The sequence below is a fragment of the Sturnus vulgaris genome, chromosome 5 (genome assembly GCF_052056855.1).
Source record: "Sturnus vulgaris isolate bStuVul1 chromosome 5, bStuVul1.hap1, whole genome shotgun sequence".
In the NCBI taxonomy this organism is placed as follows: domain Eukaryota; kingdom Metazoa; phylum Chordata; class Aves; order Passeriformes; family Sturnidae; genus Sturnus; species Sturnus vulgaris.
In genome coordinates this window covers 31,369,941-31,383,371 of record NC_142247.1, presented here as the reverse complement: position 1 = coordinate 31,383,371, position 13,431 = coordinate 31,369,941, and the positions used below count along the sequence as shown (strand labels likewise).

The window sequence follows — 13,431 nt, the reverse complement described above, 5'->3', positions numbered from 1 at the left end:
GATACTAGGAAAGACTTAGCAATGCTCCAAAAGGCCAGCGGTGGCATTGCAAATGCTTTTAAGGCAGGAATGGTTTAGATATTGTTTATTCTAACAGGAAACAGAGATGCTCTTAAGGGTGGCTGGCAGTATCACTTGCACCCCATTTTCTGTGATTTCATGCTCTCATTTGGGGATCATCCACAGCTTCACAGGAGATACTGGCCAAGTCAGATCTAGGTCTGGAGATCACTGACAGCAGGGAAATGATCCATCTCCAGTACTCTGCACCATCTCTTCTGCAGGGATGATGTAACATCAAGAATCAGTTACCCACCTCAAATCCAAAAACACCAAGAAACAGACCTGTAAATACAGCAGGAGAAAATTAAACTGAGACAAGAACCTGAGCACTATCAGCATAGGCAGCAACAGTGAGCAAAGAGATAGAACAGACCAGTACGACTGCAGTAGGAGCAGAAAAGGCAAACTAAATGAGGAATGAAGGGAGTGGGTGGAGAGTTAAAAAAGCCTATGACAAGGAGACTGTAGTGAGGACAGGGAGGAGAAGGAAGAGAAGCAAAGAATAACCATGTCTAAAAATCAGCTGAGAAGGAACTGAAGTGATCAAGGTAAAGTAGCAGTCTGCCAAAACAGGAGGGCACGTAACTGGAGAGGAATGGAGAGTGGGAGAGTATGGATACAGTATGGCATGTATGGGACAAGCTACTGACCAGGGATCATGGGAACAGAGCGAGAGGAAGAAGCAGCATCCATCCATCCTCCAGTCATGGAGGGTAGAGGTCATACAGGAGAGGTCACACAGGGATGGAAGAGAGAGGGAAATGTGCATACTAAGGTACACCCCCAAAGTCTAAGCCAGAATCTAATATAGCGAAACGTCGCCACTCCTGTGCTGTCAGCAAATATACAAAACCAACTGGCAAACACTGATCAAGCTGGCCTGCGCAGAAAATGACAGCTAATTACATAGTCAATCAAAGTGGCAGAGGTCTGTGGGTTGTATCTGGGATGGCCAACTCTGCCACTGATAACTTGCAGGGGTCATCATGGTGCCACATACACTGAAGCTGATGGGGACAGTTAGAGGGTTTTAGAGTATGTTTCTTCTTTTCTTTCTCGTGGAAAAAAATAGCAAACAAACATGTGATTAAAGAGTATCATAAATAGCCACAGATATAAAGAGAACAAATGAAGGTTTCTTTCCCGACTTAAAATACGGAAATGCCCTGGAATTGAAATGTCTCCCTATTACCATCTTGATCACTCTCAATTCAGTTTAAGAATAATATTGCTTAATGAAGAGTTTTTGCAAAGAAGAGAAAGATCAGGTATTAAGCAAAGCACACTATTGAACAGTATTTGTCCCATTTTCTCTTTCAGGCAAAACACACTCTTTTTTCCAGAAGTTTCCAGTTGAGCATTAATTGCTCTGGCTTCTATGAACCCTACAAAACCAGCCTATACATGGCCTGCCCTCACTGGTCACAGCACAGCATCCAACAGCCCAGAAAAAAATATCCTACACAGCAAAGGATCATACGTGACTCTACAAGAGCATACCAAAATATTTTCGGTAGGAAGATTAACATTTCTCTACTCTGATTCCAGGGAACATGTCTGATAGAAAGAATACTGACTACATCCTTTTAAATAGTATTTGTGAGAAGACTGAGGCAAATTAACCATCTCCTCCCTGGTACTCAGACCTCCAAGCAATGCTTGTCAGTGAAATCTGCGACTCTGCAGCTGGGAAGTAAGTACACCAAGGAACTCATTGCAAAGGGGCAGCCAACTGCAAACACCATTTGCTGGAAATGGATCTAAAACAGGAACACGGAGCATTTTACCCGAGGCAGTCAGTAAGATCAGAATCCATGCCCAAAAAACATCACACGCAGAGACACCCACTGCAGACCCTTTCGCACCAGTGTTAGAATTTTGTAGTAGAAGGCTGGTCAATACTAATTAAATGCAATGGAGCCATCATGAATTAATAACCTGAAGGGAAAGATGTTGCTGGTTTTAAGGGCCTCCCTCCTTTGCAACCTTGAACTTGTGTAATTTTTGGTAGCTCACTACAACCTCTTCACTGATCCAGATACTTCATAAATTAATAGTTCTTAAAATACAATTTAAACTGTATGTTAAATTTACACACTCTTGGCAATCAAATATCACAGCAAACTTAGGCATCCTCATTTCTCAATTCCAGGGGATAACCACCTAGTCACCTGCAGAAGAAATGCACTAGGGAGCAGCGAGGTTATTTCTAGGACAGGGACTCAAGGAAATGGCAGTGCTGTATCAAGTTGCTTTTCTCCATCCTGCCTAGGAACCACTGAATACAGCTTCTGCCATCCCAAGGCTGCTCTACAAGCACCTGCAATGGTTCACTTCTATGCATCTCAAAGTGCTCAGCATAGGGGGCAAAGAGCAAAAGACTAAAAAACACTCACCAGGTTCTGACAGGCCACACCGACTTTTTAGGCCCTTAAGAGTAAGCCCTTCTCAACCAGCAGTTAAATCTCTAAGTATAACAACAGTTACAGACACAACCCATAGCCCCACCTCAAGCAACTATGTCCTAGTATCAGGGAAAGTGAGATGCAGATTAATCCTTGCATTCCCAGGGGATAGTCTGCTGGAAAAGTGACTGGACAGGATTTCTTTCACACGAACCTCTGATGCCGACATGGTGTCTTGCAGCACTAAGGAGAAGTCCTATGACATACAGTACAAGGGAATGAAAAACTAGGGGATAGGTATAGACACTGAGTCAGACCCCATGTAAACAAGTGCCATTTCTCGAACACCAAAGAAAGGGGAAGAGCAGAAGTCCGTGGACAGGGAAGAGAGCAATTCCCTTCAGACAGCTCATGCAAGTTTGCCACAAAACACCAAACACTAAAGCAAGGAGCAAGCAAAAAGGACAACTGGACTGAAAGGAAAGGGATATGCAATCCTCAAAGCAGGGGAAAGGACAGGGAAATAATGGTAGCTCCTAAGAGAAGTCCAACAGGAAAAAAGGGGGCCTTCTACAACACACAGATAAAGCTCTTCTCTCTTAATTCTTTCTTTTAAGGGAGCAGGGGAATCCTGCAGCATCCAGCTTGCCTGGAGGGGAACGGAACCTAAAGCAGCCATAAGGGGACGGGAAGGGGGAGGCTGTTCTGGGACTCAGTCTCCCTTGCAGACAGTTCAAACAAAGGAGGACGGTCTCCTGTAACGGGATGCATTGTACATTTTTAGCTAGCACAAGGTGGCTGTCGTGACAGGGTTCCCCATCTCCCGTCTCCCCCATCCAACTACACACCCCTGCATGATCCCAATATGGAACACAAAGATCTGTTTTATCACACCATTACTGTAATGGGAGGTAGAGAAAGACAGGGAAAGGGAATGAGGCAGAGGAACAAAAAGGAGACAGAGCGGCCTTTAATGAGTCAGCCTGATTTAAATAAGATCTCCATTTAAGGAGCACTGCAATTGTTGGGTTTTCTTAATTTAAAAAAACAAATCACTGACTGAGCAAGCAACTTTTGGCTGCACAAGTTGTCTCACAGCTACAGACAGGGTCTGGGAGGGAAAGGGTTATAGAAGGGGGAAGGGAACGGGAAGAAAACCTCTGGAAAAAATGAGACTGCTTGCTGGTTCATTTTAACAAGGACATAAATTAGTCTCAAAGCCACAAACGCCATCACCTCCCTGAGCCCTGGGCAGAGTGTAGCAAGTCAAACACGTGCCAAGATAAACGGCACTGGCTGGAGCCTCCAAGGGGTGCTGGGGGGGACGAGAGGGGGCATGCTGGCAGGAGGGCAGCAAAGATGCTTCAGATGGTGCCACAAAATGGAGACTGGTGATCCTACAGATGCACAAAAGCAGACCTTCTGATGTTTCTGCTTACACCCACATCAAAAGCTGGGAACTCAAGACAGATAAAGAAGGAAAATGGGGTGCTGAGGTCAGAAAATAGCAGTTCTCCAAGGTCTGGCTCTAATTACCACAAGCAGCCCTTCCTCCTCCTATCTTGGAAGAAGGCCCGCCAGCGGGCAGCAGCCCAGGTGAAAGGTTCCATTGCCGAGAGCAGGGAGGGGAGCAGACAATGGCGGGGGGGGGGATTCATTACAAAGGCACACACACATACACACACACACTCAGCACTGCCGGCTGCCACATGGGCTGGGGGGACCCCTTAAGGAGGCAGCCGTTCCCTCCCCACTCTCCGAGATGCTGACACCTTCCCCCTCTCCCAGCCCTGATGGGAAACAGATTTGGAGGAAAACGCCAGCAAGGCACTGGGCTGTCCAAGAAAGGGAGGGCTTTGTGCTCCACACAAGCCAGCAACCTCACCATGCACCACACAGAGAAAAAGCCTTTTAGCATATAATTCCCATCCACAGAAGACTCTCTCTTTTATCTGCAATTAGTACATAATGTACTGGGCCTCGTTTAACACTCATTTTCACTGATTTAGGATTAAGGGGGATAAGGCTAAGGTACTTTCTGTTAATGAATCTGAGCTCTTACTCTCATTAGCTATTTTTGTTTCGTCTTTTTCAAGCACGTTTCTACCTTCCAGCATCTCCCATTTCTTTCTATCGCTGCTTCTAGTCTTGTCATTCCACACACTCATTTATTCTGTTCTATCAGCTTGTCGTGCCTTTAGAGAAGCTCATCTCCCAGATCTCCAAGGAAGACAGCAAGCTTGCTTCCTACAATGCACGAGAACTCAGACCAGGTAGGCAGTGTTTTCTGGAGACTGAACTAAATGCAGCAAGACTGTAGCAATGCTGAATTCAGTGGCAATTACCAGCTTAACATACCAACAATATTTGCTTTTCATAAATGAGACCTAGCCCGAAGGAAGTAAGTTTACAGGTACAAGTAATGGCACTCCACTGCTTCAAACAGCACTGCAGAATAAGAATAATGTGGCTGGGGATATTGTCTTGAATGTGCCACGCTCCTTCAGCCCCATACTTAGCCAAACCTGCAGTGAAGTATTGTTAAGGACCAGCCTAGCAGCCAAATTATGCCCCTGAGATCAGGCAGCAGTGTGCTAGAGCTGAATTCACCTGTGCTGTCTTCCTCAACTCTGCGTACAAGAGCTATCCATCGTTCATCTGGATCCCCAAGTGACACACAGTCCGAGTTCTCCTTTCCTACTGCTTTTTTAATATACATCTTCTTCAGCATCTCAGCATGTAAATACACAACGCAAATCCTTAAAACCTATACTAAATAGCACATACTCTTAAGACAATCGTAATTCAAGGTCAAACAACATAATAATGCACAGTCCTGGTAGCTCCTTCCCCACGTCAAGAAATTAAGACTTTCTGTGGAAGACAGATTTCCCTGTAGTCTTTTAGGAAATCCTAAACCTTTAAATGAGTTTATACCTCCCCTGTTTCAGACAGTGCTCCAGTAGAATCCCATCCTTCCCAGCTGTGCACATCCCCAAGCCAACAGGCTCATGCTCGAGGGTGCTTGGTCCCAGACACGCACAATATACACACACCTTGGTCCTGGTGGCCCAGGCACCTTTCTGCCCCGCACAGACATGGGCTCCGAGCCTGACGGCTGTGGCTAAGAGCACATTGCTACACAAGGCTGCGCAGAACTACTCTCTGAAATGTGCACACGTCAACCTGAAGCTTAGGGGCACGCACCTCCATCTGACCAGGCACACTCTGAGCACACAGCAAAACACAAATGGACCCTGACTGCAGAGACACAGCTTTCCAGCATCACTTGCTAAACTAAATATAGGTACAGAAAGCCCCACGAGATTTCTGCAGAGCTTTTCTGTCTCAAAACAGAAAGCCTTGGTCCAGATAAAAAGGAATCTGTAATGGAAAGGACTAAATAGCAGAAGCAGAAGGTGGGGCTTGGGAGCCTGGGAAGATACCTTTAGAGTGGATAGAGACCTATTTTTCAGCCACTGACAATCAATGCAAGATGAGAGAGGGAAAGGGTCAAAGCGGGTGTCACTTCTTGCAGCAGATTCATTCTGAGTTAGGCATCAGCGAAAGAGCTGCCCCTTGCAGTGGGACACGCAGGATCTCAGCAGCAGCTAGTGAAGGGGGCTTCAGCCAGAGCTAAGGAAAGCCAAAAAAAGCAATATACATCTACTCTACAGACCTGCAAAGCTCTACAGAAAAAAGCTCTTGTGAAACCCAGATTTGAAGAAAAGTTCCTTCTGAGAGTCCTTCCCTCCACCCCCTTTGGGAATATCCCCCAAAGGTTTCCAGCTCTGCAAGGCACTGCGGGGACATTATATAATGCCTAACTCCAAAGGATTCCAGCTCCACGATGCCGCTCTCCTACTCCTCCCTCCCTTTGCCCGCTCCCTCCGGTGGCGAGTTGCATATGCCATGCCAGGAAAAAAAAAAAAAAAAAAAATTGAAAATCCAAAAGCATACAGTAGCCTTAAAAGGCGAGCACTGTCCGACGAAAACCCCTTGCGGTGGATGCGCGATGGCCCTGGCAGCTGGGCGCACTCCTCAGGAAACGTCAGCCGCTTTCCCCCGGGAAGCCACGGGCAGCCCCACGCCTACAGCTACCTACAAGGGCTTCCCGGCCCCCGCGCTGACCGGCAGCCGGATGGAGAAGCGGCGGGGAAGACGTCCACCTTCGGGATCGGCCCTTCAAAGGCGGGTTTAGCCTAACTCGAAGCAGGGGCAACCCGCGCCCCTCGCGCACCGCTCTCTCTAGAGGGCACTGCGAGGTTGCTCCGGGCAAGGGGACCGCAGGAACCCCTTCCCCACAGCTCCCACCGCGGGTGCCCGGCGCGGCGGGGCTCCCTCCCGCACCGCTCCGCGCCGTGCGCCCCGCTCCCCGCCCAGACAAAGCCAGGCGGGCAGCCGCTGAAGCCCGGCCCGCCCGCCACCCTTACCTGAGTTACCATTTTCTTTTTCTCCATAAACCAAAATGGGGGAGGCCGGCCGCACGGGAGAGGGAAAATTTAAAAAAAAGAGGAAAAAAAAAATAAAACGAAATAAAAAAGCAGCAGCCCCGTGGAGGCGGGCGGCGGGTGCCTGCGCTGCGCTGCCTCGCCGGCGCGGTGCTCCCCGAGCCCTTTTTCCTCTCTTTCTTCTCCCGTGTTCCTCCCCTTCTTCCCCCTCCCTCCCCCCCCACCGCCCCCCCGGCTCAGCCAGATGGCTGCGGGAAGCGCCGCCCCGAATGCCGAAGGTAATTAATGCGAGCCGGGGCCGCCCCCGCCGCGCCCCGCCTCGCTCCTCCCGGCTGGGCTCGGCACGGCACGGCCACCCCCCGCCCCAGCGAGGCGCTCCCTCGCCTGCCCGCCGGGACTCCCCACTGCTCCCCGGGAACCAGGAGGCTCGGCGAAGGCGCAAACGTGAGCTGGAAACAAAAGCGAAGGTGGCCCCGTGCAGCGCCGGTCCCGGCCGGCAGAACCTCACGGCCGGCCCGAGCTCCTCCGCACCTACCATTCCCAGCGCCCCAGGCCTCCTCCGCCTAGACCTCAGCAGGCGGGAGAGAGCATCTCCCGGCTGGAGGATGCCGGAGAGATAGCTGTCAGTTTTGCACAGACCTCCCTCCTGCCACAAAAGGGAGAACGCGTGGGTTACACGGTGTGTTGGCTGAACCGGAAGCAGTATCCGTGCCAGGATCTGCATTTCTATCATCATAAAACCTGGAGACCGCTGGACTCCTTCCCAGCTTGCTTTTTTCCCTCCCATTTATCTTCGGCAAGCATCTGGCCCTGAGCACCTGAGCACGCCACGGTTGACAGCATCTGTTCTCTCAGCGACCCCGTAAAACAGAGCGATACACCGCTACCCCATTTGCCAGACGGGATCTGAGATGCTCTGATTGATTTTTTCCCAACACTGCACCCATGGAAACCCACAGACAGGGCTGAACGCAGGTCTGCCAATCCCACAGTTAGACAAGAAGACTGTACTGATGCTCCAGTGCTCATGATGCAGAGATAAAACCATCTCAGGCAAGTTGTGCTTCTGATGTATCACTTCTTGACACATGGCACTCAAGAGACTCCCCAGGCCTTAGCAGCAAAGAAGCCAAATTACAGCGCAGTAACACCTTGCATCCCCATGTGTTCTTTGCATGAATATGCCCAATTATAATTTACATTAAAAAAAAAAAAAAAATAAGCCCAGTGCTTCATGGGCTTCTGCTACAGCACTGCTCTCCAGCCAGCCCATGCTGACCCATGATGCTCTTTAATTTCCCAATTTCACTAGCTGCAAATTGACCTCTGGCTGCCTCCCTTCTTCCTTTCCTTCCCCTGCCCTTTCTCTCCTCATTCAGCAGGCCAGCAAGAGCACATGTCACAAGCCAGTCCCTCCTCTGCTGTGAAAAGCAGGAGATCAAGACACCAAAAGCTCTTACAGGCCACCAGTGCATGGAGGCAGAGAGCCATGGGCCAGCTACCCAACACAACCGAACCGTGGTGTGGGATCCTCTGGGAGGCAGCCAGCCTTCATGGCTGCAGCCCACAGGCCTCTGAGTCAGAGTCCACGTTTTTCTGAGTTATCTCATCCTTTCTGGTAACTTGTAAGTTACAATACTATATATTTACATACAATGTTGTAAAACCAGGGAAAGTAGTTATTATCCCCTTATTACAAACCTGAGACTCCAGAGCACAGTTCTAGGTCAAGTGTAAATTCCATTTAAAAGCAGCAAAAAACACAGTGACCTCCTTAAACCTTTGACATGACAAAGCACCAGGTTTCAGCACTATGTATCTCATTCATCAGACCTTTGCAAATCACACAGGATAATCTCCTTATTCTCTCCACTTAAGTACTTTGTTGTGTTCACTCAGTCTTGTCTGTGCCATCAGGTAGCATCTTCTTGTCCCAGATGTAGGGCTGTAGCACAAACCTTCTGGGCATCATCCCACTACTCTTAACCAGAATAGCACTATTTCTACTCCATTTTGGCCTTCACCTGAAGAACCTCCAGAAATACTTGCCATCAGAAAGTGTCTTTTAAGGAAAATGAGGTGCCCAACCATGCACTGAACCTTCCCTTGCACTGCCTCCCACCACCCAGTTGGTACATCTGCTTTCCTCATGTGCCAGCAGAGTGGGAATTCCCTTCAGTGTGATCTACTGCTGGTCTCCCTCTTTCATCTCCATTGTGAGCCAGAAAGCATCTCCTCCCCCGTGCTTGGAATATATCCACCTTTGCTCCCCTTGAACAAGAGAAAATACCCAATTTTTAGTGGATGTGCTCAGGCAACAAGAAACGCAAGTCTGCAAGAGTTCCCATTGCTGCAAAAACAGCTGAAATGAACATCTGATACAGAGTTTCAAAAGCTTAAAACATACCATGTAAAACACGGCCAGTGGCAACACTTGAGATTTTTGTTGTCCTGGTCCTACTAGAGTCCAGGAGGAACACTGATAATGAACAAAGCCTACAAAAAAATTGGTGAATCTGTGCAACTCATCTTTCCTCACTGAGGGATGAGAGTTCAGATGTCGTGTCACGGACATGCAGAATACTTTGGTGGACCTCCATTTAGCTTCTCCTACACGACAATCATGGAACCACTCTTGACTCTACCATCACAGTTTGCCACTCTCTACTAAGCAAGACCAAAACCCAAACTGCAGATCTTGCTGCTGAAAAGAACAGAGAAGCACAAGCAGAGCTGAAGGCTGGAAGCCTGAAGAACACATAGCTCAGAGCCACAAGATCACCCATTCCTACTTACTGCATTTATTCAAAAAGCAATGTATTCAGAACAGCTCAAGATGCCAATACGTATGAGTTCTTACAGTTTCTCATACATCATGGGCACATATGTATCAAAACTTTGGTACTGTGCTGTAGAAGTAGCATTTTGAAATAACTATGGGTAAATTTAACTAGTCTGTTTCTGCAGTGCCAGAGCACAGCTGATCCTCATCATGCCAGGCAAAACTCCTTGCTCCCACCTGAGTATGTCTGTGACACTTATATTCTCTTCTGTGTTCACAAAAATGTACATGACGGTTTCTGGTTAGCTCCTACCATTCAAATCCTAATGGACAAGAAGATGGAGAAGCATGTTTATGCAGCTGGGCAAAGGACAAGGCCACTGAAATCACTGATGAGAGCACAGATGAAGAACCAACCTCTAGTTTGACTAAGTAGTCTACATGTACACTCTTAAATGTTTGGGTTAGTTTAACACTCACAGAAATCATGGAACTAGGAAGAGGAGGACACAAACACTGCTTTCAGGATATGTTTTCCTTTCTTTCTTTCTTTTTTTATTTTTTTTTTTAGCAAGCACAGCCTTCAATTTTAACATCTCATTACCTGCATTTCTGTGCTGGCTCAAGTTTAGATGGAGCAAACCTGCCAGCTGGACCAAGGCCAGAGGGAAGAAAAAAAAGAGTTTCAAGTGCAAAGAACCAATTTATCAGGAACAAATCTTAACAACCAAAAGACACACTTCTGCTGGTGGATTCTATTCATGTGTGTAATAAAACCCCCGATACAAGGTAACCTAACAAAATACTATTTAGTGGCTATCTGATGTATCTCACCCTAGATAATCTTGAACCTCTAGTCTACCTTTCACATTTTCTGGATAAATTTGGTGCCTGTAAGGACATGGAGTGCTGACACCGAATAGCCAAGCCAAGGACTGCCTAGTGAACATCATCTTTCACTTGGCTCCGAAAGTATTTGAGCCTGACCCACACAGCCTCTGTGTTCTCCAAGACTCCACATACCAGGCCAGCAAATCTCACGTGTGCTCCAAATATAGCCCCCTCCCCCAGCAGAGACTGCAATACAGGCTTTGCCCAGCCTCAAGAGCTGCTCTCGAACCCACCCCTTCCTTTTGCCCTACATATCCTCTCTGGACCTCCAAAAGCAAAAACATGACAAATGAGATTTTGTCAGAGGTTTTGTGGGTGATTTTGGAGGAGGGAGGAAGAGAAGAGGTGAGGAGCTGCTCTGGGTGGCTCAGCATCCCCGGGGGACAGGCTGCAGTCACACGTACAAGTCACATGTGCCCCAACAATGCAGTAAGATACACAACAACACACTAGAGTTTGCAGAGCACAGCACTGCTGGCAGTTCAACTCCCCCCCACAAACAAACCATCAAAGAAAAAGGCCAAAAAATGCCAACCAAAATACCCAAGTCTCAAATGAGACAAATCTTGGAGTTAGAAGTATCAAATGGTACTGCTCTGGTTCAGAAGCTTCAAAGCCCTCTGCAGAGTCTATGGGCAGAGGCCTGGGGCAGTGTCCTTCGACAAAACCAGCATGGTAAGCTCCAGTTTTGTCCAAACAACATAGAGAGCAAAACTCTTTAAAGTCGCCACTGTCCTTTTGCTTACCTGGACAACTGGGTACTGGTAATCCATACAATACACACCATACATAGCCAAAGATCCTCCAGCTAAAGGCCAAATGGACACAGGACTGGAAGCTTCAAATCCGAGTCTCCGTCTTTCAGCCTTGTGGGAAGGACTCTGGCAGCCCTGCGCAGTGCTTGGCTCGGGCCTCTGGGGCCACTCAGGTTGACACTAGCTCAGCTGAAAATAAAAAGGAGCTGCCTGGCTCGGCACAGCTCAGCCCCTCTCTTCTGGGATCCAGCAAGGCAGCACTCAACCATAGGCAGCAGAGGCTCCTAAAATTAGAAATCCTCTACTTAAAACGGCCCTGCAAGCCTCGACTGAGGAGTGTCCTGCGATTCCCGGGCAGCAAACAGAGCAACTGCCAGGAAGAGGGGGACACAGGATCTTCGCAGCCACTGCTGCCAGGGATGGGAGGAAGCAAACAGCATTTAGGATCTGAAAAGAGCATATGTTCTGGGCTCTAGGTGCGTCAGAGGGAACACTCCCAATCCAGGACAGGGAAAAACATATGGGACTGTTCCTCCCCCACCACCATACCCTTCTTGCTGTCCTCTGCAGGGACAGGTGCTGGGATTAACATAGTAAAACCCTTTGGTGTCAGGGAAGGAGGGAGGGTGAGGGGAGAAGCCACACTGATATCTCAAACTGAAGGGATCTCTTTCACAAGGGAGTGTGTGCCCGTATCGTTTAACATTTCTCCCTCCCTCCCTCCCCAGCTGAGGCAAGCAGGGACAGCTGATGGAATCAGGGCTGCCGGGGGGAGCTGGACCCTGGAATGGCCCCCATTGCCCCAGCCTTGGGCCGGTGGGTTGTCCCCCTCAGCTGTTCCAGTCAAACTGGGGGTGGCGAGGGGGATTAACTCTGTCACACGGGACGGTGAGCAGCAGGGAGAAGGGGGCAGCGCTGGGCAGGGCCAGTTGTTGTGCCCATTTTAGGAAGCCCATCCTCCTCATTCCCAGGGAGGAATCTGCTCCCTGACCGACAGGGACAGATGGGGAGCTACTCGACCAGCAGGCTCACCCCAGCAGCCTCACATGCCAGCCACGTTACCAGACATCCGAGAGCCCACTGCTGATTCTTAAAAGATACACCACGGGCAGGGGGTGCACCAAGGGGGCCTGACCTCCCACAACAAATTGCCTGAGGTTTCACCCATCGCTACAAAAAAACCACACCCGGTTGTCACTGGACCAAAACTGAGTTCTCAGAGAGTTAACAGCTCAAGCCCACAAAAGATTCCCACCTTCCTCCAAAACATAGCAGGGATAAAACCCCTCCATCCCGGGTTTCAAAAATAAACACGCTACAGTGATCAAACCCAAGAAGGGCTAGCCAAATTTCCCCCCCCACACACCATTTTAAATGCATAAAGTCAGGGGGGTTTTGCATTTCTAATCTTTACCTTTCTGTAGTGCTGCTGTGCACCACCAAACAGCTCCCTCAGCCTAGCTCTAGGGCAGCTGCCCTCTTCTATCGTCACTCATAATTTCCTCCCCCTCAGAAAGAGTTAAACTTGAGATTTACTTCAAGAGGTTAAATATGTGAATCGTTATCTTGCACAATTTGCATGTGCAAACCTTTGTCATTCAGGTAAGGGGTGCCTAATCCACAGCCCTCTGACCCACTCAGCCCAGCAGGACAACTTTTGGCTCATCCTCTGCTCCCACTGCCCTTTCTCTCTGAGAGCCTTGGAAAAGAACAGCTATGAGCTGGGTGAGTGGTTATAGCAGCTGTTGCCCACTCTCATCATCTTTCCTACGGCCACAGGGCCGCCCCTTCCTTACAAAAGGAGCATGACCAATTTGGGGAGTATAAAGCATGACATTTTCTACATCTAAAATAAATAAATAAAAGTTTCTATAGCCGTTGTTTCTGTGTGAAGATTTGCACAGACAAAGAAATTAGTTGCCCATAAATAGGAAAGCAGCTATGCTTCTAGATCTCTTCGCCGAGGAAAAAGGATGAGGCTCCCACAATGAACTTCCACCTCATTCTGCCTTTGGAGAACTTATTTTACCCCAAAAAGACCAAAAACAGCTTTCTGGAGCTCACCATTATGCCCCCACTTCCTC

The 13,431-nt window shown here is 48.6% G+C and overlaps 1 protein-coding gene across 12 annotated transcripts in view; it reads right to left on the bottom strand.

Moving 5' to 3' along the window:
- RBFOX2 (RNA binding fox-1 homolog 2) overlaps window positions 1-13,431 on the bottom strand; it is a 170,070-nt gene that overhangs the window by 79,464 nt on the left and 77,175 nt on the right. Inside the window, exon 1 of one of the 12 annotated variants that reach the window (XM_088165361.1) lies at window positions 6,902-7,069. The exons of the other annotated variants lie outside the window; for them this stretch is intronic. Within the exon in view, the coding sequence (XP_088021487.1) occupies window positions 6,902-6,928 (27 nt within the window). The 5' untranslated portion in view covers window positions 6,929-7,069. Of the gene's footprint in view, window positions 1-6,901; window positions 7,070-13,431 lie in introns of those variants that run through there. 12 annotated transcript variants of the gene reach the window in all.